We start from the raw sequence: 27680 nt of genomic DNA, 5'->3' as shown, positions 1-27680 counted from the left end.
GCAATATTCCAGCTATATGGTGGTAGTCTGTAATCAACTGAATCTGGACCATACAACCCAGTGGTCAACAGCATGAGCATAGATCCCAGCTGGAATATGGTGACGTGTGTCAACTAAGTCAGCGAGCCTGACCACTCAATCAAATTAGTCATCTCTAACACAAACATGGCTTACTGAAGGTCACTTTTACCATGGATCTTCATGGATCTGTGAAACAGGTGGAAAACTAACTTACAGTCATGGTCAATCAAAACCATAATCTGAAATATGAAAACAGGTTCCTTGATTTGAGAATTCACACAAAACCCAGAAACAAAGGTGAACATTGCATTTATTCATAACAGGCAGCTCTTACACCATGTCAACAAAAGCTGCATAGATGTATTAGGAACAGAACAAAAAATAGCAAAAATGATAACAATGAAAATCTGGTGACCACTTAGTGCAGTTACTGCTGTGAAAGTTCAAAGTACACCATAATGTATCCATGCAAAATATACATTACATGCAATTCCAACATCGCTACAAGCCTCTGGCATGAAGGTAAAATGCTCAATGCACAAAAAACTTTTTGTACTCAGAATACCTGGCATCACAACATAATTTCAATGTCACTTATTTAGTGAATCCTGATTCTATTGTTTTGTTTGTTGCATAATGCCACACTCAGTAATATCTCAGCTATATGATTGTGGTCTGCTGATAATCGAGTTGGGACCAGACAATCCAGTGATCAACAGCATGAGTATTGATGACATGTTTCAACCAAGTCCATGAGCCTGACCACCACCTCCCGTTAGTCGTCTCTTATGATAAGCATGGGTTACTGAAGATCAATTCTGTATCTCAGATTCACCATGGATATCTGAAGTTTCAATATTTAAGGTGAATACATATGTTTCAGGAGCAATCATTTACTAAGAACCATAGTCATACAAATCAACTGGCTTCATTTCTGTCTACAATTATTCCAAATTTTGTATTTCAATTCTTCATAAATGTTTAACTGTTCAAAAATACTTTTAAAATATTTTTGTGAAATAATCATTATGGCCAAAATATATAGATAGCAATAAAATTGTTACATAGCAATGGAAATTATACACTGAATGTATAATAATGAAAGATAAAACTGTAAAGAATACAGAATAGAACGATAAAACACAATATAAGGGTGTGCCAAATATGTATATACATGTAAATAAAATTGTCAGTGGAATTAATTCTTTAAGTAGGGCATTTGGTAAATATTGTAAATATTGTCAAGATGAAAGTCTCAATGAATTTTTACTTACTGCTTTTTGTATTTTAAATAATGCTTTTTTAACTCAGCACTTTCAAAACCAAAAAATATATAAAGTGGTTTCTATGATCTACAAGCTCTGGCCATAACTCTTTCTGAAACTGACAAGTCTGACTTCTCTTCACATAAGGTAATATATTTTTCCTGTGTATACATGTATACAAATTACTGGCTGGTAACTGATGGATGATCAATATTAAATATAAATATTACACACTATGCTGGTTAGTTATCAGCACTGCTCGACATTAGGCTACAATATATCAATATTTAGATTTCTACTTCCTTTACGAATCTTGGCAGATTTTATTCTGTGGTCCCTTCTTTGTCCTTAAACTGTTCCAGGCAAAACAATACCTGTCAAGCAATGTAACTCACCTTTAGTTGGGATGTCTGACAACACTATGCATATCACTCAAAATAAGTTAAGGGCAATCCACTTGTCATATTACTATAGTTAATCTCTTGGCATTATTGAAGATTATGATATGAAGAATCATGTGTTCCTTAATGTATTTTGAGTAGCATATATATAACAAGTCTGCCAAATACATATGAATGAGTGAGGACGGTTTTACACTGTTTTTGACAATGCACCAGCAATATATTCACAAGGGACTCCAGAAATGGGTTTTACACATTGTACCCATGTGAGACCATCTGGACCAAAATATTGGTTGATTGACCATCCACTGCACTTTCAATTTGATTAAGTTTCTGAAGAAGGGAATGTGTGGTGATTTTCTCAGTCAAAAGGGACACAGGGACAATGAGATGACATGACCACTGACAGAGGCTTTGGTAGAGAGGATGGTGAGATGAAAACCAAATGATTAATGTATTGTGGCTTATCAAAAATGAAAAAAATCATCCAATTATTACAGTTGAGTGTTCAATGGCCATCAGGTAGGGCAGGTTTAATACTCCTACTTGTGATAAGAAATAATTATAACTATGAGTGCACCATAAACAAGCATTGTGTTGCCAAATATTTTTTTCATAATTTTTATAGATAATAACTTCTCTATTCTTCTGTAAAAGTGTTGTTTCTGTGTAACGGAACAATAAAGACGTAACATGATGCAGTATAATAAAGCAGTTGTCAGGAACGTCTTTTCCCTAATTGGTCACAAATAAGACTATTAGGTGACTTATAATAGACATATTTATAAGTGAACTTTAACAAAATATTTCTAATGATAAATAATTTTTCAATACATTTTTTATAGATAACAATTTGTCTATTCTTCTCTATATATATGACTATTATGTAACTGAATGAAATATGGCAAAATCATAGAAAGTGACAAAGTTTACTTTGGTACTACACCAGCTTGGAGGGCTTGTGACCCCTACCGTGAACTCTCCTGGGCGCCATGGTGATTTTAGTGCTAATGTAATACCTTCACAAAAACGTATGACGTCAAGGTGCCAAAGTTGCCTTGTACAACAGTGTTGAGGGGGAGAAATCACAACCACACACTAACTAGTAAACAGTCAGATTTTGGAGAGGTTACTAGTGGTAAATGACTACAGTGTTAGAGAAACCATCTGCAGTGAGGGTATCATCCATATGACTCCTTTAATGACATGAATTACTAATGTCAGCCCTCATTATTTTTGACAGCTGAGATCTGATATTTACACAATAAATGTCAGACACATTTAAGGGTGGTTACTGGTTTTACTGGAAACAGACCATATTTGATCTGACTAAAAAGTCTGATTCCAGATACGACAATGCTACTGCATTAAAGGTACTTGAATAAAATGAAATTTGTTGAGATGAAATTGCAGTAAACTATATTTGTTGAGATTCTACAACATAAATTACCAGTAGGACTTACAATGAACATATCTATGCATCGCTTAGTTTTACACCATACTCAGCAATAATCTAGCTATATGGCGGCGGTCTGTAGATAATCCAGTCCGGACCAGACAATTCAGTGATCAACAGCATGAGCATCAATCTGCACAACTGGGAATCGATGACATGTGTCAACCAAGTCAGCGAGCCTGTTAGTCACCTCTTACAACAAGCACAGATGCCTTTTATGGCAACCATGGGTTGCTGCAGGCCTGTTCTACCCCAGACCTTCATGGATCTGCAGTCTAAGTAACTTTGGCTCAGTATTGAACAGAGTCGAACAAACCCTAGTTGATAGTATGTCAGGTAACCTTTGAGTGACCTGTGACTGTCCAATGAAACAAGAGACAGCAGAAAGAATTTAAACAATCAGATAACTGTGATAATTTAGGGTTCGCCAGACTTACATATGTTGTTGTTTTTTATTTTTGAATTCCCAGTTGCTGACACTGATCTCTCAAAAACCAAAAATCCACATAAAACCCAGATATCTGACCTGCAGTACTGGTATATACGCTTAGGCTTTTCTGATGACATGGTTACTATTTGCTTATATTTCTAAAAGTTGACATCCTGGTCTATGACAAAAAGGGTATTTCAGCAAGTGTTTACACATTGTTGTGAATAATCTGCAACATGTATATCACACGGAAGTGATTGTGCAGCAAATATGATTTGGAATTGTTGAAGTATTTCAGATAAAGGTTCAAGTTCTATGAGTGAACGCTAACTTTCGCGATTTGGTAAGCTGTGCTTTGACTGTCAGTTCAAAAGGTCAGCTGACATGGCCACTCAGTATAGCAGTGTAACGAATAATACCGAAAGTAAGTTTACTTAAACTGTAATTCTGTACTATCCAACCGTAAGCTCTTTTAGTGGTCACAGAAGCAATAAAATTAAATGTTCTAAAAATGACGAGTGAAGGAGTTACTGGTACTATCTCTTCCACATAAAACATTTCACACACTCAGCACAAATGATAAGAATTTCACTTGTTGCATTAAGATAGGGGTTAAACTGAAAACAATACTAACGTCATTCCAACTAACTGTATTTCATCATTTGTTAATTACCAAGCCTGGACTAGACAATCCTGTGATCAAAGACATGTATATTGATCTACAAGCATACATTGTTACAACTTTGAACTGTATTTCAATTTTCTATACATATCTTAATTCATTAAGTAGTCTTCACCATCACATTAAAGCTACAACTTGTAAAATCTCCATCAAGTGTTCGTTTACATCACAGTTTCAGCTTGAATGATTACAGGCCAGGAAATACATACATCAACGATCGGCCCTCTGAAAGCTATCACCATCGATCTTCCACCACATACAAGAGCATCTACAATGAGAACAGCATTAACTTCATGTTTCAACATACCATACTGGTTAAAGAAAGCATCCACTGATGAGATGCCCGGCTGATCTCTGAGTATTCAAAACAGCAGATCAAGACTCCCATCATTCTTGAGTATAGTAATACCTTTGTAAGGCGTTTAGAAACTGTTATTGAAAACATTTTAGTTTCTTGAAATGAATTAGTGTTTGTTAACTACCCAACCTCTCAACAAATTTAAGTTGTTAAATTTTAATAATTTTAATAAGCAGACCCATTTGTACAATTTCCAAGTGTTTAGGGCATTTATTACAGTGAATACTGTATTTCAACAGAGTAAGTGACAGCCCTACTGATTGACAATCCAACTTGTTGCTCTGCATCATAAACATTCCCCATATAGGTCCCATTAGTGGTTTTAAGTTATGAAAGGCTTAAAAAGATGTTACTGAATTTCTAGAATTTCTGAATTTCTATTTGTGTGACTTTTTGAATTAAGAAAATTATGTTTCATATGAACCATAGGCGCTGTTCTAAAACAAACTATGAATTTTTGTTCAGAATACCTTTTATAAATACTTTGATGTCTTAATAACATAATAAACATAAACCAATAATAATTGCTGATAAGGGTTAGTCTTGACAAGTATCATCACATTATGTGTATAAAGGTACAGACACATCATCTTGAGCAAAATGTCGGACACTGTAACAAACAACAGGAAATATCAATGTGTACACCATCAGACACAGACTACATTCTACCACAGCAGGATTCAATCCAGGTCCTCAATGACTATGGCTAATGCATGGACCACAGGGCTAACACTCATACGGAATAGACTCCAAACCTGGCAGAATAAATCACTTGTGTCACGTTATGAGATATTAAATTACTTGTATCAGTCCACAAGACACTAACACCTCTCAACATAAACAGTTCATTTAATTCTCTGAGAAAATCCATTCTGTAGGCCCCAAACACCGTTTCCAGCTATACGCAAAGCAACTAATTGTGGCATGATAAAAAATGGTGACTAATATAAAGTTGGTTTGGAAAACAGTACCATGGAGTATGAATGTAGAAATTGTTTCTCAAAGAAATATATGGAAAGCAATATTTCAGCAATATTACCGCAGGTAACACCTGAAATGGGCCATGTGGGGAATCGGTCCTGGGTATTTGGCTTGATGAGCAAGCCACAGCAGCTGAACCACAACAAACTGATGTGGAGGTGTGTCAGGATTTACTGAAACTCAAATGCATAATATATTTGCATGGAAAATATGATACATGAAATAGCTACCCATGTATCCATTCATGACTTAATTCTGTATCAACATTCACAAAATAACATATGTCATTTGCAATAACCTCACTATTTAGGCAAGTGATACATCAAAAGAAATTAGCTTAACTTTGATGGCATTATTTTCTTAGAAAAAGCCTACTTCAACTTTTCATGAAAAAATAACCATAAATAAATCTATAGCAAAATCCTCATGTTAGCTCGGACACATGGAATAAGAACTTCACCTAAATCATCACAAATGTTATCACATCAAAACTTGAATACTGTGACATTCAGCTAAATGGCAAACTAATGTCAAAAATGTCTGCTTTATTTACACAAGTGAACAATTCCTTTCATCCAATGAATCTATGTACACATGCCTACACGCATTCATTCCAAGACATATTCTTCCTTCGCCTGTATTCATCCTTTGTCACTCTGTCCATCCTCTCTCCCGACTTGATCAAACTCCTGCGTTGATGACCGAGAGATGAAGGAAACGCAAGCGTTCTTGCACCGGGAAAACAGACTGCCTTCGCTCTGACTATGTGACATCCCCACATTAGACACATCTAAAACATAGGATAAGAACATGACATATCCTGTTTCCTTACTGAATCAGTATCAGGATAAGAAACAAATATAATTATTTCAGGGCTCGATTTAACAGATGTTAACATACTTGCACTTGGGTGCAATCTAAGATAAAGACCTAGCTGCACCAGCCAAATTCCTGTTGCAATGTAATGTGTTAAAACATCACAGGTTTTGGTGCACATGAACATATATCTGTGATGTAGTAGTCTCAGGAAGGCCTATAGGACTCTACAAGGACTCTGTGCAACTAAACAAACATGTAGAAACATCCAGTGAAAATACTTATATCATTGAAAAAAGACTATTAGTTCAACATCTGAAAAGCAAGACAAATGATACCCTTCACCACTTTGACCCCTCATCCCAAATGTACAATACAGTTGAATCACCCATGGAAATGAATCTGTTATTAAGCTGACAACCAAACACTATCCTTTACAACCAACCCAACATAAAAACATAATGTCTACATTCAAATCACCCATGGGCTGGAACCTGTTAGTAAACTGGACAACCAAACACTTACCTTTGCACCAACACATCATCAAAACAGAATGTCAATAATTCAAATCATCAAAGGGATTGAACCTGTTAGTAAGCTGACCAACCAAACACTATCCTTTGCACCAACCCATCACCAAAATAAAAGCATATTGGTAAGCTTGAAACAGAAGAGATATACCTTTGCCCTTGTAAGTGAGTAAGTTTATTTTGTTATGCCACTTTAAGCAAATATTCCAGCAATATCACAGTGGGAGAGACCAGAAATGGGCTCCATACATTGTACCCATGTGGGGAATCCAACCCAGGCTTCAGCATCACGAGTGAGTGCTTTAACCATTAGACTAAACCACCACTGCAAAAATTATTTTGACATGTCCTGTTCCCACAGATCTCTTATTAGCTGTAGCAAGCACAAAGATCTAATTTATTAGCAAGCAGGCATGTGTAGCAGGTAAGATGTCAAACATCACCTTATGCGCTGGCTCTAGCCTACAGCTGGGAATTCTGGGAGCCTGGTTTTGTTGGGAAGCCTGACGAACATAAAAGAGAGCTAACCACACATAAAAAAAACATTGTTTCCTAATTTTATTCCTAAGGAATTTTTCAAAAAAAATATCACCAAACTGGTTTAACTACCATGAGAACAATCCATTTGGGCTTTCCTTCAAGTTTAAGAAATTTCAGCAAAGAAAACAAATTCAAACTGGCTCTTACAAGAGAGAACTTACCTTTCCATATGAAACCACACAATAAAAATATTTTATTTATTTACTCACCTGACATTATTATTACGAAATAACTGAAACAATACAGTTCTCAAATTTCATTTTGTGAACATCAAACCCATTTATGTGAGGGACTTGGAACTTCTTTCAAAGAAGGTGAGTGAGTGAATTTAATTACACATAGCTTTAAACAAATATTCAAGCAATATCACAATAGAGGACACCAGAAATGGGCTTCACACACTGTACCCATGTGGGGAATCAAACCTTGATTCTTAGGTGCAACAAGCAGACACTTTAAACACTAGGCAACCCCACTGTCCCACAAAGAAGGCTAACTGCTTCAAACTTTGAGTCCATCAGCCTCAAAATATACATACAGCCATGTTCCTGTAACCCTCAGAGATGTGAGTCTATTGTTTCCTCTTACGAAACAATTTCATCTTTTGTTTCTCGGTTTCAGTTTAATCATTGTCATGACCATTATGATCTTCAGGTACTGCAGTCAAAATTCAAATTGCCATTCACTTGACATCAGATTGGGTTTGATTGGCTCTTGTTTGATTCAACACGCATGTTTCAGATGTACAGTGGCAATCTGTGAATAATTAACTCTGGATCAGACAATCCAGTGATCAACGTGAGCATCAATCTATACCATTGGGATGCGATGACATGTGCCAACCAAGTTGATTTGTACCTGTTTCAGTGTGCATGAAAGACTCTGCCTCGTGACATGAGATGAGTTTCTTTTGTCGCAGGTTGAGGATGGAGTCTGCAATGATTCGGGCGGTGCCTCTCGTATATCCCCCACTGGTCAGCATGAAGATGGGAATATTCAGTTCCCTGGCTTTGGCAAACACCATCTCATCTCTGAGGATGATGCCCTGAACAATCAATGGAAATAAAGTCATTTTTCTTGGGATGTACTGGTGAGTGAGAAAGTGTGTTTAGTTTTATGCTGCACTCAGAATAGTCCAACAATGTGGCAGTGGTCTGAAAATAATCCAGTCTGGACCAGACTATCCAGTGATCAACTGCATGTGCATGGTTAGCACAGAGCTATCCAAATGAGACATGATGACATGTGTCAACTCAGTGTCTGACTACCCAATTCCGTTAGTCGTCTCTAATGACAAGCATGGTTTACTTAAGATTAATTCTAACCCGAATGTTCACAGGCCTAGCATTTGAGTTACCGGGTATACTACTGTTTGTGTGTTTAATAATGGCAGAGAGTGAAAGGTGATCCTAGTCTCAGACCTTTACAAATTTGGTAAAGTCCACAAATACAGGTGGCCCATTTAAAAACATTTAGAACATGCAATTGTTCCAATATGACGAACCTCATCAGTGACAGAGAGGTTCCCGAGGGGGTCGCCTTCCAATATGTCCGTCCCGGCATTGTATACAATGATATCTGGTGTGAAGTCCTCAAGAGAAGCCTTTAAATTCCTGTGAAGGAAATGTTTGGAAGACTAAACAAAATGATAAAGATCTCAGTAAATATTTTATGATTTTTAAATAATGGTATTATCTTGTATTATGAAGGACCAAACACTTGTATTTGTACACATACTAATCAAAATAAGTCAAAGACCACCTGATAATTTTCTGTCATTATTATATCATTATTACAGTACTACATTACTACTACAGTAACATAAAGAATCTGGTGGTTCCTAACATATTGTGAGTAGTATATATATAACAGAAATGTTTACCACATTTGCCAGATTCAAGGCAAGGCATCTCATCATATAAGGCCTTGAAAAAGCTCATTCAATCTTAACGCCTTTCAAAAACGAGCTTTCAAAATTCAAGACTTTATGAACACTTTGTATGTATGAATCTAGACCAGACAAACCAGCAGTTGATCAAGCAATTGCAGCGGCCACACAATTTCAAGGTCCTGTGCAGGGATTCAAACCAAGAACCTTCTCATCAGAAGTTGGTCGCCTTGTCCACATGACTAAAGAGGTGAACCAAACCGTAAGCAAGCTGACAAGGTAAGAATGTCATCTGTGGGATGACTCCACGCCCTGCTGCACAATGTTCACCAAAACATTCACATCCACTTATGTAGTTGCACTATGATAGCTATCAGGACTTGGACTTGAGAACAAAATGTTGCCATTTTGACATGGGGATCTATTATCTCCTAAATCTACATGACACTGGAAAAATTATGATATGTGACGACCTCAGTAGTGACCAGTTGGCTTTTACGCCGCTTTTTGCAACATTCCAGCAATATCAAGGTGGGCGACACCAGAAATGGGTTTCAGACATGGGTCCTTGGCATGACAAGCCAACACTTAAACACTACACTACGCCACTGCCCCTGTAATGACTTGTCAAAAACTTTGGTGCTGAATCTTGAACACCCAAGCATTTCCACCTCTGACTAAAACCAAGATAATTCAAGTGTCATCTCTACCACACTCACTTTTTAACAGCATCCAGGTAGTCGACATCATCCGTGAAGTGATTCAACTCAACTTTGCGCTTGATCGCCCCTGAAAATAGATGAATAATCAATAATTTAATATAATACAGGACATGGGTACATACACAATCAGGTGGTCAGACTGACTTGTTTGACACATGTCATCATATCCAAAATTGTGTAGATCAGTGTTCATGTTAATCACTGGATTATCTGGTTCAGACTCAATTACTACAGACCACCATTACACAGTTGGAATATTACTGAGTGTGGCATTAAACAACAAATAAACTAGGCCCAACATATCTATCTTGACAGGCCAAAGAGATGCCTGTTCATAACAGTTCACTTTTCATCCAAATATGCCAGATTTATGGACTTGCTGGACTAACAAGATAATGCACACCAGTAGTCAAAACAAAAATCACAAAGGGAAAGGAGAATTTGACTGACAGGCAATGAGGTTTCAACATACATTTTCCATATGATTAGAAACTTCAATAGAAAAGACCTATTTTATTACTGTAACCATCTCAGTGATCTATGGATGAGATCATCTTGCCATCTTGTTTGATGGAAATGCTTGTAATAACTCTGGTCAATGGGACAGACATAAAAAAAGAACATAACTCATAATTGCCCTAGTGGTGCTATGATCAAGCCATGAAATTCCACCAAGGTGAAAATGGACTGTTGTAGTAAGTTACCTCCCTTGCCTCAGGAATCATAAACTATGTCCATTTGTAGACAACACAGAGCTGATCTATGGAACGAGATCTATTTCACTTGGAAAAGCACGGCATCTTACAAATTCAGGATCTAAAGGTGTGGTTGGTATGCTTTTAATGGTTAGCTAAAAGTTCAGCACTTTGAATATATAAGATAAGAAATGTACATTTGATGAGATAGTTTTAAAATGGGTCTCATGCTATCAAAATCTAACATCATATGTCAAGTAAGATGAGATTTTGGAATCCCACGAAAAATAAAAGTCAAACGTCAAACGTCTGACTAAAGAAAGTTTGGCTCAAAAGCGGACCGTTGAAATGCAGTGTAGCTCGAAAACTAATAAACACAACATACTCAATTCACCACTGATCATATTCAGAACATCATACTTACTCAGTGAGGTTTTTTTCCTTAAAAACAACCTTAGAAGTTGTTTAGCAAACTATCATTAAAATATTGACACAGTTCACTATTTGGTAGGAGGAAGGAGTGCAGAGAAAGGGACAGCCAGGTGTGCAAGGAAGCATGGAGACAGCACAGCACAGGTTAATGAATAAATAACTTTCTCGGCACTTGTGCACATGCTTCACATGCTGTGCCTATCCCTGCACTCCTCCCTCATAACAAACAGTGAACTGTGTCAATATGTGAATGATAGTTTATTAAACAACTTTTTTTATGATTAGGAAAAAAATCTGCAAAAACCTCAAAGATTTGGTATGATGTTTTGATTATGATCAGCGTTAAATTGAGTAAGTTACTTTTTCGTTTTCAAGTTACACTGCAATTCATCGGTCCGCTTTTGAGCCAAACAGACTATACATACTCTTGGCAAATCCATCATGTGGGTATATTCCTCGGTTGTACACGTCCATTATATACACCCGGTCATCATCCATGAAATCTCTCTCATGACCATTTCCCTGCAAACATAACAAAAGCTGTTGACGGCCAAACAGCATTTCTCTAAAGACGAGGCATATTTATCCAGTGATGACTGATGAAATTTTACAACATTATAGAGTACAGTCACCTCACAAAATATTAAGACTATATATCCTAATAAAACATTTTGATCTATTTCTGAATATATATTTTCACAAACCTGATGAGCATCAAGGTCAACTATCATGACCTTTGCCACGCCCTCCACCTTCTCAAACAGGAACTTGATGGACAGGGTGATGTCTGCATATGCACAGAAGCCGCCACCACGTTCTGCAGAACAGTGGTGGAACCCTCCGCCAATGTTGATGGCCCAACCTCGATCCATGGCCAGCTTGGCAGCCTGAAATTCAACCAATATTGGCAACACGGTTTAACATCAGCAAAATGTGCCTCTTTGGGCTCTCCAAAACCATGCTCACGTTAGTATACTGCAAGATTCCTTTCAAATTCGGTTGTTGTTTAACTCAGCACTCAGCAATATAGCAGCTATATGGTAGTGGTCTGTAAATAATCAAGTCAGGACCAGACAATCTGATCAACACCCTGAGCAACCATTTAAGCAATTGAGATATGATGACATGTTTCAACCAAGTCAGTCGCCTCTTATGACAAGCATGGGTAGTTTTCAACATGTATGTTTATGTAAGTTAGAACACCAATTCCAACTGCATCTTTAAGACCTGGGACATATTTCAAAGAAGGCTGACTCCTTCAAACGTTTAGTGAATCAGCCTCAATTTACATATATAGCAACATGCTACTGTAATTTTTCCAGACATGACAGCTTTGTTTCCTCTGGACCAGACAATCCAGTGATCAACAGCACGAGCATCAATCAATGCAACCGTAATACAATGACATGAGTCAATCATGTCAATTGCCTCTTACGACATGCATGGGTTAACGAAGGCCAACAATAAATATGGCAATAATTTTGTTATGTTCTGGAAGTCATGTGTATCGTTTGACATGTGTATCGTGTATGCTACAAAATACCACAGACTGGAGGTTCTCTTTATGGAGAGATTTGGTACCCACAAAACAATTACATAACTTTCTCTCACCAATATGGATCCGCCAGTCTGATGCCGAAATGGACGGAGCACCCTTTTCTGGACGACGAAATTAGGCAACAAGGCTACAGGAGGCACTTCAGTAATTCCAGCCACATTCATGCTCCACTGAAACACGTACTTTCAAAGTGAGCACACTGAACACGGTATCAACATCCTATGAGGAGATCACTCATTCAATCTGGAGACGACAACTCCCGTAACTTGTCAATGTAAGTACAAAAAGTAGAGATGGTCACTTAAAATTTGATGTTGGAAAACATATGCACAAGTGGATTTATAAACATTTTGGAAGAAAAAGATTCAAAGGTACAGGAGCTCACCTTCACTTAGGAGGAAGCACTCTCAACCTAAACCAGGGGCAGTGGGGTAGCCTAGTGTTTAAAGCATTTGTTCATCACGCCAAAGACCTGGGTAGATTTCCATGGGCATAATGTGTGAAGCCCATTTCTTGTGTCCCTTGCTGCAAATTGCTGGAATATTGGCAGTGTAAAACGCAACTCACTCTAAACCTAAACCAGGATCAACTATTGTCATTATTTTATCTTGTTATCTTTATCGTTTTATCTTGCTAAATGCCAAAGATTGAAGATGCATGACACTAACCTGTAAATAAGGGTACAGAGAATAAAGGGGTTAATAGTGTTTCATTACTTGCCCGTGATACTGCTGTGTAATATTTTTATGTCAATAATACACTAGTGTAAAACCGATGGACGTACGACATCATCATTTAATACAGTTATGAAGTCGCAAAGCTAATACCTTCATCACAGTGGTGTTAGATCTTGCATGACTTGCATCACACAGTAGGCAGTTTCTGTCCATTTACGTTGAAGAGTAATAAACTAAATACTAAACCTGCTTTCATGAAATACCATTTTTATTAAACCCATGAAAGATTCAGTATCAAACTCGCTTCGCTCATTTCATACCAAATTTTTGACTCGTTTCATAAAAATGGTATTACACATAAGGTTGTTTCCTCAATAACTGACCACTATGTCATCTCTTAAAATAAACATTACAAGAATTATAACAAAATATCTCCAAGATTTGAGCATTTCAGCTCTTGACACATAAAAAGTTCCATAACACTGTAGTTCACCTAGGTATGTAGTCAATAATTTTCAAATGTCAACGTATGTGAGCACTGACATTCAAATACTGTCTGCATAAACACAAAAGACAAACTGACTTGAACAACATGTGACATTATAAGACAGTTAAATTCTATCTGCATAAACACTGAAGTCATATAATAGTTTGAAGAAATACTGACATTAAGTAAGGAATAAACTCCTCAGACTTGCCAGTATTTGCGCGGCTATATGAGTCCAAGGCCGTTGGGCTCTTGCACCCGAACACGGCAATATCAATATTGGCGTCCTACATCTGGGTAGCATGGTATGCACGATACACACATAAACAACACACTCTACAGTGCACGAGGCAGCGTATTTGGGGGATACAAAACAAATTATGTCAGGCGAATGGGGTTGCTTGTGCAATGTGTTTTGTCACTTAAAATACATTTTCCAAAGCTTTCGAATGGCAGCATTTCAAGTGTCATTTTTCATATCAGTTTAAAAGGTGACAAAAATTATATGTTGATGCAGTTGGGAATTGTTCTTCTGATCAGGATTTGCTGTGTGAGTGGCAAAACCTAGAATGGGAATTTGACCAAATGAATAGTTGAGCAGATGATGAACGGGTGCTTGCTTCTTAACAGACAGAAAAAGAAAGTGTACCAAACAAAAACCAAACCTTTTGGTAAGCCTCTCAGTTTCTGAATATCAAAGCTAGTAAACTCTCAAAAAAAAAAAAAAGCACAGCAAAGGAAAGCAATGAGCAGTGATTTTAGATTCCTAGCAATATGAAAGGGATGGGTGTGAATCCCAGTCAGGCAGCAAAATATTAAGTATATCTGAAGATCTGAATATGACGCTGAGTCTGTCACAGAGGTAAGGACTGAAAGGGGTGAATGAGTTTATTTTACGCCGCATTCAACAATATTCCAGCTATGTGGCAGAGATCTGTAAATAATAGTCTCGACCAGACAATCCAGTGATCAACAGCATGAGCACCGATCTGCGCAATTTGGGAACCGATGACATGTGTCAACTAAGTCAAGGAGCCTGACCTTCCGATCTCGTCAGTCAGTTCTTACAACATAATGTCTCAAGACTTCTATACATGCCATGATAAAGTACCTCAACTGTGACTGTGTTTTCTTGAGTCTGGCGTAATTACACATGGCTCCTCAATGCATAATTGCCTATATTCACAAATGTCTCAAGATGGTCTGACGGGTAGGGAACTAAAGGGGTGGCCAATACAAGGGCAACATAATTCATGAGGTTGTTATTTTGATGCAGAAATTCTTGCGTTAAAGTGGTTGATGTAAACCTAACCAACGATTTCACTTTTAGATGTTTAAGAACCATTTAATCCCCAGCACAGGCTTGTACACTTCATTGTGGAAACCTGACGGTGCTAGGTGACATCTGACATGTAATAAATGGATGCAAACATTGAGTTTTTGTTTCTGTATTTCAATAACAGGGGTATTACTGTTCTGATCTGCATTAGGACAGGGTCAGTAATAGGGTGCCAGTATTTGAAAGTTGGGCGCCAATATACTTGCTAAAGTCACCAATACATGAAGGTAGGTCGCCAGTAAACAAAAGATACTGGCCTCCGGTTCCGTCCTTATTGGAGGGATACATTGTATAATGGAGGCTGTTTTAGGTTTAGTAAAGGTAGAATTTTTAGCTTCCTGTCTGCATTTTGGTAGAATTTTAAAGTGCTGTAAAAACAATTCCAAATGTATAACATCACTAAAACATAAACCTATGAAAAGCTCCTTTACTAACTACACAGTACATAAATTCCAATATATATTTTTAAAAAGCTGAGGAATGGATATAAATATTATGTTACAATATTGCTACTCTGGAATACAGGTGACTTGTGACAACATCAGCTCTCTCAGCCTTATGGCCAAGAGAGTTAAAACATAACATACAATGCGTTGAATATTCTTTGCTAGTTTTATGAGAGTAACTTACAGCTGTCAAACTTTTCTATACTTCTTTTCCTAGCAATGGATGATCGCACGTAAATAATCTCTGGGTTTCATTCATCATGTCTTGAAAACTAAGACATGTATTACTTGCAGTAATAAAACTTATGAATCAAAAAATACTTGAGGAAAATGTGTTGAGTGGAACAGTCAGGCTCAAATTTCAGGCCAAGTTAATTTAGAAAGAACAAATATATGATGATGGACAAAATATTCACACCTCTACATAACCATATATCCACCAAATCCTTTGTGAATCACCAGATCATGTGACAGACAGAAATGTTTTTCAGTCATCCAAAAGATGTTCAGATATGCTCTTTGTAATTAAAGCTTTTTATGTGTTTGTTGTTTAATGCCAGCATTAGTCCAGCTTCATCACATCAGTCTGTAAATTAATCTGAATCAGACAATCCAAAGACTGACATTATGATAATCAATCAAGGCATATGTGATTTTACTATGTGCATCTACAAATTCTATGAGCCCAACCACCAATCCTGTCGGTCACCTCTGGTTGGTGTAGAGCAATTCTAACACAGATCTTTAAAGGCTTGGGAATTAAAATTTGCCAAACTGAAAACTGTATTCTCCATTTACTAAGAGAGTCATTTCATCAACGTTAGATAAGCTGTTGTCATTTTTAATAATTTTCCCAGGGCTCGATTTAAGTGATTTGCACCCAGAGATATTTTTAACCAGTCAAAAAATCCAGACGCACTGCCTTTATTGAAATGTGCAGTGAAATGAAAGAAATGTGTTTTTGAATTATTATAATGTTTTATTGTGAAGTTTACCCACTAAAAAATGTACTTGCACCTGGTGCAAGTTAGACTAATAACTAGGTTGCACTTTGTAACAGTGGGTTGCACCAGTGCAAGTAATAAAGCACTAAATCGAGCGTGTGTGCTATTCCTTTTATTCTTTTAACTGAGGCTGCCAATTCTCTATATCATTTGTGAGTACAAAATTGACTTATGCCTAACACTGTGACATAAGCAGACATATACATTCATCACTGACCAAATTGTTATCCATAAAATTTTGTGATGCTGATAATGTTTTTTTGTTTGTATTTTTTTCAAAGGACAAGGTATGATAAGGGTGGTTTTTGGCCCACTAACAGAATTGGCTGAAAACATGTTATTTGTTTAGAGACAAGTTAGCTTTGCATAAAAATGCTATATTTTATATGTTCTGAGGTGTAATTTTACTGCAGAGGGGCCCAAAATGGGTTTTATCAGTTCCCATGAAAAATAACAAGAAATTTGAAATTTCATGTCTGCCATAATGGCTTATTTACAACTGTTGTTTTATTTACATATAAATTACAGCAGTTTTACGACAGGTAGTCATGCTGAAAAACATGTCAATGTCAATCATAATATTTTGACCCCAAGGGGCCCAATTAGGGTTGCAAAACATTGTTAGTTCAGTTACTTGCCAATTGTGTCCCCAAAACTCAGTCATCATTCACAGCATTCTTTGCAAATGTAATCCATGGGTCCATTGTACAACATGTAAGTATGATAACAATCATGTTGTACTAAGAATCACAGGGGCCTGTTTTGGGTAAAGCTTCATTTTGGGCACAGCTTCATTCTAACTAGTAAGTGTTGCAAGTCAGCATTTACAACCAGTTTTAGCAAATATACAGTTAACATCTCAATCATCATAAGTTATTACAATAGCAAACCATGTTGCACTAAAAATCACAGGTCTTTACCTCAATGGGGCCCATTTCGGGTGAAATTTCATTGTCAGTGCAGGTTCATATTAACACCATGCACATGTTAAAGTCACAGAGTAATTATTCACAACTTATCCACTTTAAAGATATAAAACATCCACTATTACTCTTCATTCACACAGTCATCAATCTCAGTATCTGATTAACTCTCAAGAACTGCAGTGTTCAAAAGTGTATAAGCCTAAAGTAAATCAAAATGTATAAAATATGAATTCAAAATATTGGGAACAAAGGCAACTAGACCAACTTGAAAAGGTGAATGGTCAGTGTCTTAAGAAAAGATTTACATGATGTTAATTAAAACTTGTTTCATCAGTGTTGTAACATAGATTACCAAACTTAAGAAAAAAATTACAATATTTGGATTTGATGTGAAACAGTTTAGTTAAACATTGTAGACTTGATAAACAAACTTTGAAAAAAAGAAAGAAAAGTTACATGGTCTTGAACCTGCATGTCTGATAACAAAAAAAACCCAACAGTCCACTATTGCAACCATTAGGTTACATATTCCTTTGCCTCACAATGTGAATTTAAGCTTATATATTACACTTTACAACTATGTATGACTTGACCTCTGCTTGTGTTCATCATCTGCTAGACTTTGATACAATGTTCTTATTCTAGCTAAAAAAATCCTTTTCATATAGTTAAGTGTAGTCATTTTGTAAATGAAATCTAACATGTCATTGGAAGCATCAAGCTACATAAGTTCTTGGAAAATGCATATGTTTATACATGGCAATCCCGCTGAATGACAGTGTTATTTTGACAGTGACAGGTAACTCAAAGGTGTTTGATACACAGATGATAGAAAAACTTGATCAAATTCTTTCATAATAACAAAGATTCTCACCTTTACAGTGCTGCTTGATCATATTTTGAAAATCTTCAGACATCTTCTTACTTTTCTAGCAGAGACCAACAACCAAACACCAATGTTTACCTCTCATAAATCAGCCTTGTGAGTGCCTTATGATATTGAAAATTTTAATAGTGATGTTTGATATGTGTATTTTAGAGCACAAAACCATTCAAAATATAATGTATCATGGCACAGATGTGTAAATGTGATGGATTGTTTTTAAAGATGTTAGTTTATGTCAATGTTTATTTTTTGAGATGTTGTATGGGGCAATTTCATAAACCGAAAAAATGTACTTTTTTTAAGATTTCGATGTGAGCAAAAGCGTGACCCAACACAATTTTTTAGGTGTGCATTCTAACTTACTCTCTTCATATGTGGTGAAAAAATTGGGATGAGTCACGCTTTTGCTCACACTTTTCTATCACTCCAAAAATCAGAAAATGTAGGTTTCTTAAGAAGATATTGTAAAATATGTTAACTTTGAGGTCTTCAAAGAGGAAAACTAACAACACTAAAAACATAAAAATGCAATTGGAGGTAACTTCAACAGTTATTTTAGCTCCTTTTATGCTAAAATTATCGTGTTGTAAAATTTTGATAATCATGACATGTTGTGGGCCAATAAGGGCTTCTAACATACCTTGTCCTTTCCACTTTGTGTTCACCAGTTGAAAGTACTTTAAGTGTACAGTGAATAATGGTGATTTAAATACATAGTGTGTACTTATTCTGTTGTGACATTGTATCTCTCTTGACTTTATCTGGTTTAAATTTCCAAACAAATTGAAAACATTTCCTGTGAAAAGATTCTATTACATTTAGTTTAGTTTACCCGGTAGGTAGTAATAATGACTTTAATACAATATTTCTACCAACTGGTGTTAACGTTCTCTTTGTCAAATATTGCATTTCTTTTTCAATGTTAGCTAATTTATTTATATAGTTCAGGTTATCCATATTTTCTAAATCAATATCAAATTCAATACCTAATAGAGGTTTGATTTGTTATCTTTGGGGAAGCAAGTCATAAGGCCTTGTTCTTGTGTAGTAGATAATCGACCTATTTTATATGCATAATTTAAAGCAATGATCATATATTCATTGAGATCTAATTAAAAGAACTATAAAACTGCTGCTGTGAAGTCATCTGGATCAGGGATTTTGTCATTTTTCAAGTTCTCAAGTGCTTAAAGTTCATTATAGGTCAGTTCCCCTTCATAGGAAAGTGATGTTTAGCAGTGTAACTTTGGCACTGACACTTAAGTCAAATGGTTTTCCCAAATCAATCTCTGTACAGTCTTCAGTTTCATAAAGGTTTTCATAAAAATGTTTATCTCCTTGAGCGGTTTCATGCTGTTTTTTTTCAATAAGGTTCCATCTGGTTTTTCAGGAGCTGAGATAGATTTATTGAGAAAATTTCTACTTTCTGACTTTAAAAAGTAATTGGATGTTTTTTTCTCCATGTTCTATCCACATGGCTTTTGATCCAATAAAGGAGCATTGTGTTTTTACTTTATGTAGATTTTCCAATTCAAGTTTAGTTGATTTGTTGTCTTCTGGTAACACATCCAACTGTCTGACAGCCATGTCACCAGTTTAACCTCAATTTCACTTAGTTTCTGTTCTAAATTATATTCCAAAGCCAAACATTCTTTTTTATGAGTCGATGAATAAAGTATTGATGTTCCTCTGATATTTAAAAGTAACATCTCCAATAATAACATATAACTTACTGTAAACATCTTTAACAGTTTTTTCCTTGTATTGTTCAAGAGTGTTGGTTACTGTTTTCTTAATCATTTCTAAAGGTATTATTAAATAAGATACGGGTACTTCTTGCATTACTTCTGAATGGGCTAATGTACCATCCTTTATAACCTCACTGCAGTTTTATAATGTGTTCTTATCAGCTGGGAAATGCACATCTTGTCAGCAATAAATATGTGCCTTTTTGTTTCTCAAAAAAAAACTTACAAAACCTCAAAAACGTGTTTTCTTTAATGCTGATAATGTTTACTAATGGTTTGAGGAAGATGTAAATTCTTGTACTTGTCCTCATATACTGATTTCTCTGAAAATTAACCAGGCCTGTTCTAGTGCAAGGCCTAAGCACATTTCAGCATGCTGGGGACAAGATAGAGGTAAGCTGACATACTAAGGCCTAAAAAAAAAATGTTGTGGTTCCGCTTACCTAACCAACAGCTGAATTCTGGTGCTGACCCAATTTCCTTTAAGCAGTATGAACGAAATACGCTTTTGAGATACATGCACCATTGTTTTTTCTTGGCACCAACAAACATTGGTCATTCTGATACAGAATGTCAACATGACAGCAAACTTGATTGAATAAACAATCAAACATTGACGAATGTGTTATTAGTTTGTAGTTCACTTCTAATAAAGGGTACATACCTACATACACTAACTTTTAAAGAGATGTAATCGGAACCACAACATTTCCTTGATTTTGCCTTACACCGAAAACATGCATGGACTATCAACATGACAAACACTATCTCCAGAACATTTCCATACTTTGGTCTTATGAAATAATTAAAGTGTTGGGGATGAACATGTTTCCAACACTGATTATTCCACTCACCTGATAATTAACGCCAACTGTAATCATTTCCAGAAATGATTATATATGCCACTCTTTTACCATTTTATAGTTTCAGAGCATTTGTTTTTCCAAACTGGAAATCACCATCAGTAAGTTATTTCATAATTCATGAACTGAACTCAAAAGGTGCATTCACAATGACAGAATTTATAGCATGACAATAATTTCAAAATGACCAAATATGGAAATATTCTGCAAACAAATATTTACAGTAGAAGGCAATTCTGTACTTGCTCTGGGCTTTACAATATAAGTAAAAATCATAAATAAAATATTAGACTGCAATATCACATTTTTACAATAAATAATCAAATACAAGGTTAGAACAAAGAGGGTTAGCTATAAAATGTTACAATCAAATGAAAGGAACATGCAAATATATCTTATATTAATATTTAAGACACCAGTGTCAACTTGTGCTAATATATATATACAGAAAAATATGTAATCTCCAAAATATTGGAATCGTTAAAGATTTATCAATAAAAAGGGGATGGCAACAGGAAAATCTATTTTCATCTGAAAATATTGTGTCATCAAATAGGGTTCAGACGATTCACAGAATTCATTATTTTTAAATATAATAGCAGAATCTGCAGAAAATTGCCATCCCTGATAAAAGTGCACACGTCAAGCTGGAAGGAGAAGCCAAATCAAATTGGTTTTAATGAAGTTTATGATTTCACAGAGACTCAATGAAACATTATCTTTGAAAGTAAATAATAATTATAATTGGTGCCTTGAGTTCCAAAATTATCAATGAGAAAATAATGACACAAAAATGTTTATGGTTCATTTTAATTAGAACAACAAATCAAAGCATACTTCTATTTGTGACAAACTGACAACCGAACATTGCACTATCACAACACAAAAAGCTGTAACATTGTAAAACACATCAGGTATGTCCATTAAAACTTAAATATGTTAGACACTGACGTGACAGATGATATACAGCCCTGTATTAGAACAAGTACATGAATGCCTGTCAAGTGTATATTGACAAGATATTGATATCAACAAGATTGAATGAGTGATATCTAGTACATATACCTCGTTGATTCCTTCCACAATGTCTGTCAACTGGAGCCAGAAGAATTATGCAAGCCATGTATAAGGATACATCCCAAAACCAACCAATCAGATTACAGAGCAAGAAGCGCAAGTTGGATAGTAAGATTCAAATGGAATAATAAAAGAATACAAAATACTACTTAATGGTACACCAGAAATATTCATTTCATGTCATTCATAGAGGAAAAAGGAGCAACTGCATATTATAACTGATCAAAATTAGAAATGTAAGTTAAAATAAACCTGCACAAAACAGACTGTTTCACTTACAAGTATAATATTTTTGCACTTTATTATGCTTAAATCTTTTGTCTAAAATGGGAGTGATTGTGATAGTTTTTACATTTCAGTTACCTGATAATCCAAATATGAAAGTTAACGTGTTTAAAGTCAAAATAATATGATTATTCTTACATGGCCATCAATTTTGTATATTAACATGTACCACCAATGCAACAATTATGTACTCATCATAAAGAAATAAAGTGATATAAAAAGAATTTGAATTATTTTAACTTAATATTAATTGCATGATGTCTACCATTAGTCCAAAAGCTTCAGCGAGGGGCAACAGCAATTTTCTTATGTCATTAATCTTACAAATATTGAAGTTTAAGGCACAGCAACACAAATGATCTTTTTCACCATATCAGCACATTGTCACCCACATGCAAATAAAATATGCAAAATTACTGGTGCCTTTTCCATCTGCAAAATTACCATAAGTGTGGAACAGTATGGATGAAAATTTAATGAAATGGCAGAGAATAGTTATTACAATGTACAGATGTATTTCTAAATCTCACCTTCAATGAATTAATGTAATTTCGGGTATGTACAACAAGTAAGTCATCTTCGGTTGCCTCCTGTGGTTTTACAATTGTTTCTTCTCTTACCATTTTTGATTCTGAAAAACAAAGAATTCAATCATCATCACAACAGTCTCACTAAAACCTAGACCTTTCAACACTTGCCCCTTTCTGTCAGCTCCAATAAGACTCTGTCTCCTTTTCATTGAATGTTAAGTGCCAAAATATGACAAACCAATCAGATAGCAGGTATGGAATGAGATACTTGGGAAAAAAAATATTACTTACTGGCAAACAAGGATAAGATGGACCAGCACAGAACGCATTAATCAGTAATGGTGGTGCACAGAAGTGAGTAAACCCATTTCATTTGTGAAAGCAAGAGCAGATATACGCTATTACACTTGCAGTGCATGACAATGAAATTGATTCCGCACATAGTTGCCTTGCTCATATGACAGGCCATGCTCTTCACAAATAACACTACACTTGATAGCAAACAACCTTGGGCCTTTTTGTTCACAGTGGCTAATGCCAGTAGGAAGCACTCATACATGCTGTTACCAGACAGTTATCAGGTCCATGCTTAACTTCCCCTTGTTTGGCAGTAAATCGGTTATTAGATTCTTACAAAATCCTGAAAAAAAATTCTGTCACTAGATCCTTTGAGTTAACATATTTTTGAGTGAGCAAGTTTACTCTTAAGCTGCACGTAGCAACATTCCAGCTATGTGGTCTGTAAATAATCGAGTCTGCACCAGACAACCCAGTGATTAACAGCATGAGCAGCGATCTGTGCAATTGCGAACTAATGATCCATCAACCAAGACAGCAAGTCTGACCACCCAATCCTGTTAGTCACCTTTCGTGGCAAGCATAGGATGCTGAAGACCTATTCTACCCTGGATCTTCACGGGTCCATCTTTATGTACAAGAACTAATTTCAAAATGTTTTGTGTTTATGGAGATATACATGTTAAAACCACACTTTGTGCATATTTACAACAGATGCAAAAGTAGATAGATGCAAAAACATATATATCAGTTTTTGAATGTATAATAGAGTTTGAAGTTACCGCCAGCCCAGGATGTGTTACATCTATATGAGAATGGGGATAATGTGAACTTATATTTCTGAAGGACAGCTCATATTTTCTGGTGAAGTAATTCAAACACTTGGGTTGACACTAAAACTTACAATGTAAAGTGTCTAAAGTCAATACTGTAAATTATCATTATCACTATTATCACCATTTTCACTTTTTACAAAAGAAGAATAAAAACATAAATAAAATATGACAATAATACCAGCATATATTACTCTGTTACATACATAAAATAGATCTCTGGATACATGAAGATTGAGCTGAAACATAGCCTGATACATCTCGTCAACACACTCTATTGTTTGAGCATAGAAGGGGGTAACACAAGTTCAGCCAGTCACTTGGCTGCTGTTGTATGCCAAGTATGCTAGTGTTGGCTCACACATATAACAAACCAATTAATTACCCTGGTGCTTCCAGTTGTGCCATCTGGCATTTTTCATTCTCATTACTGTGCAGAGTTAATTATAGGTATGATGGAAAGAAATAGTATTTATATATGATTTTACATCACAAAAAACAGAAAACAAAAAAACAAAAGTTAGACTATCAACGTTTTCTGCTTGTCAGTGAGGTTGACAAAGTAAGAATCAGTCTTTCATTTTTGCTGAGGCCAACGGGTCTAACAGGGTTTGAGTAACTTTTGGAAAGATCCAGCAATATAAAAGTGGGGAACATCAGAAATCGGCTTCACACATTGTACCCATGTGACGATTCAAACCCCTGTCTTTGGTATGACAAGCCAACACTTTAACCACTGGGCTACCCCACTGCCCCTCAACACACAGTTGTGTGCTGACAAATCAAGTTTAACAATCACAACATATCAGATCAGCATGCACGATCAGTGGATCCTCGCATGCGCAAGGGATGCAATTCTTCAATGCATTCTGTTGCAGTCAGAAAACAAAGATTAATCACCAATTTGGGTAATTTCCTTGCATAAAATATTGCAAAACTTACCTTTCAAGAATTCAAAGATTCTTCCCCATTTCCCAGCATCGAAAGGGTGTAATTTCTCCAGCCCAAGGAAACTAATATTATATTCAGCAGCATACACTATTGGCCATTGTTTCTGATCAACCTGTATGTACAGCTGGGATTTCTCAACTTTAGCTCTCTTTTTTTCTTCTGTAGGTGACATTTTTTTCAGTTTAGGTTTAGTTTCAATTGAGGGACTGTCATTGCTTATCCTCTGAATATCAGAACTGTTCCCTGAAACCTTTCTGTTGTCTTCATATTCTTTCTGTTTTTCACTCCTGAAATAAAGAACAGACTGTTATACTAATTTGCTTTGTTATACTTATATGATGTTAACGCTCCTGACATAAAGGACAAGCTTGAGAAACAAACTGCATTTACATTCAAGACTTGTAATGAGATGTCAACAACTATCAGACAATACGACATGAATAAAAATTACTTTGATATTCAGCCAGTATGTAAAACCGCATATTTACTGTAACCATGCCCTTAAACTAGAGAAGAAATGACTACCTTTGTTTGTTTGTTGTTTAGTGCCATACCAAGCAATATTCAACCTCTATGGCAGTTGTTTGTAAATATTTGAATATGGACCAGACAATCCAAGTGATTGACATCATGAGCATCAATCTGTTCAAATATTAGTCGCTACTTAAGACAGGCATGGGCTGCTGAAGATCAATACTAACCAAACTGAAACTAAAGATCTAGACTTTACATCACATTCAGCTATATTCCAGCAATATCATGATGGTGAACACATACTGTAACCATGCTCACAAGGACTTGTATCGCTTAGAAACAGCGCTTGAAAGACATATATGTGTATAGACCCTACCCTAGTAATATATGAAAGGAAAGGGATGTAACAAAGAAACCACCCCCTGTTCGATCAAAGTTACATGTCACTGCATAAACTATTCTAAGGGCCCGTCGACGCCAACGGATCGAAGACCAGATGATTTCCCTACAAAATGAGCTAAAAATGGTCACAATCGGATAATTATTTCAAAAGTTATACGCCACGAATCATCGAAAACAGCTACCTCCGCTATTTCACGCCAAAATCATGGATCACCAAATACGGCGAAAACTCACCTTTTAAATACGTTTATTAATTCCAGCCACGTTGACAGCACCAGCGTTGGGCTGGATTCAATTGGCTGCGTCATTCCGCGGTTCGAAAAACTTCTTGCAACATCTACATATCATTTTCTCGACAGTAAGAAAACATTTTCACCAAAACCGCTGGCAATCCTACTCACTTCTTGTCCATAAGTGACCTTGACTTTCAAGTGAACTGATCCGATCAGCACAAACACTCAGACCATCCAATTGTGACCATTTATAGGTCATTTTGTAGGGAAATCATCTGGCTTTCGATCCGTTGGTGGCGATGGGGCCTTAAAATAGTTTACGCGGTGACATGTAACTTTGATCGAACAGGGGATGGTTTCTTCGTTACATCCCTTTCCTGTTATATAGCACTAGGGCAGGGTCTATACACAGATATGTCTTTCAAGCGCTGTTTCTAAGAAATACAAGTCCCTGTGACCATGCTGGCCTTTGGCAAGATAAGTGGATGCCTTTCCCTACTAGGCTTCCTCATAAAATGATGATCCCTATTAGTTGATATTCCAGATGCCACTGTGCAGGTGTAAATTGTTTAAATAACAAATAATTAAAATATCTAGCTTGCATGTTTATCCTAAGTGTAAATCCCTGTCATACGTACCTATCTAGCTGTGCACACTGAATGCCTCAACAAATGGATGCCAAGAAAAATATATATAATGGTATGACAGCTGACAAGAAGACAGAGGCTGATGACCATAATCTGGTTCCGGTATGACACGAAATGTCTGTAAAGGCTACTGCAGTATAAAAACTAGAGGAACAAGCTTTGTTACACTACTCTGTGATATTCAAGGGAAAAGTGATAACAAAACAACAGAACAAAAACACCCAGACGATACTGGCAGGTCAAAGCTTATATATGTCACTGTTATTACATCACCACATTAATAGGGACCACTTTACTCTATTAAAGCGTCCTTGTTTCGGTTTTGGAATTTATGTGGTATGTAGCTGCTATTTTAATACGAAATGTTTTAATACATCATGAATATTCTTTCATATTACGTCATATTGTTTCAGTAGAAATCATTACATGTTGATCTGAAACACCCGCTTACATGTGTGAATCATGTAAAACGATAATATGCAGATTCGTGAAACAGTGCACTCTGAATGACTATGACAGTGTCGGTACTGTCACTGAAATGAACGTCATTAACATGCTTCATGGCCTGTATTCGTCAATGTGATGGTAACAAGAAATATCCTGAAGACAATCTGTGAAACCCCAGACGAAACATTCTCTTATACAATTATAGTATATATAAATATAACGTAACATGTTACCTGTCCGTAGTTTCTTTTGACAACTCCATGTTGTTCCAATAACAGCATATCGTGATCTTAATGAATTATTATGAAGGCGTTCCACGCTTTCATCCAATCAGTATTTGTCTTCTCTAACGG

At 36.1% G+C, this 27680-nt stretch overlaps 1 protein-coding gene across 4 annotated transcripts; it reads right to left on the bottom strand.

Annotated features, from left to right (window-relative positions):
* Nucleotides 1–314: 314 nt before the first annotated feature.
* Nucleotides 315–27671, bottom strand: LOC137296030 (histone deacetylase 11-like). 4 transcript variants are annotated; one of them, XM_067827670.1, is made up of 12 exons: nucleotides 27561–27666; nucleotides 25116–25411; nucleotides 23044–23144; nucleotides 22217–22246; nucleotides 12829–12945; nucleotides 11922–12104; nucleotides 11643–11739; nucleotides 10088–10157; nucleotides 8985–9093; nucleotides 8339–8525; nucleotides 7384–7443; nucleotides 6296–6384 (listed from the first exon to the last, which is right to left on the bottom strand). In XM_067827670.1, exons 1-11 carry the CDS (start codon nucleotides 27587–27589, stop codon nucleotides 7403–7405), a joined length of 1260 nt encoding a protein of 419 aa, XP_067683771.1. In that variant the 5' UTR covers nucleotides 27590–27666; the 3' UTR covers nucleotides 6296–6384; nucleotides 7384–7402. The 4 variants fall into 4 exon arrangements, with proteins under 4 accessions (XP_067683770.1, XP_067683772.1, XP_067683769.1 ...); XM_067827671.1 differs by lacking the exon at nucleotides 22217–22246 and having other exon boundaries at nucleotides 5750–6384; XM_067827668.1 differs by lacking the exon at nucleotides 7384–7443 and having other exon boundaries at nucleotides 6150–6384.
* Nucleotides 27672–27680: the final 9 nt, after the last annotated feature.

The sequence above is a fragment of the Haliotis asinina genome, chromosome 9 (assembly GCF_037392515.1).
Source record: "Haliotis asinina isolate JCU_RB_2024 chromosome 9, JCU_Hal_asi_v2, whole genome shotgun sequence".
In the NCBI taxonomy this organism is placed as follows: domain Eukaryota; kingdom Metazoa; phylum Mollusca; class Gastropoda; order Lepetellida; family Haliotidae; genus Haliotis; species Haliotis asinina.
The sequence above is the reverse complement of the archived record's forward strand: the minus strand, read 5'-3'. Positions and strand labels throughout refer to the sequence as shown.

Coding starts and splice junctions, on each gene's coding strand:
- LOC137296030 (XM_067827668.1), bottom strand. CDS start 27,589: ATGGAGTTGTCAAAAGAAACTACGGACAG. Junction 9,094..10,087: donor TACCTGGATGCTGTTAAAAA/GTGAGTGTGGTA, acceptor TTTCCTTCACAG/GAATTTAAAGGCTTCTCTTG. Junction 6,385..8,338: donor TTTCATGCACACTGAAACAG/GTACAAATCAAC, acceptor CCTATGTTTTAG/ATGTGTCTAATGTGGGGATG.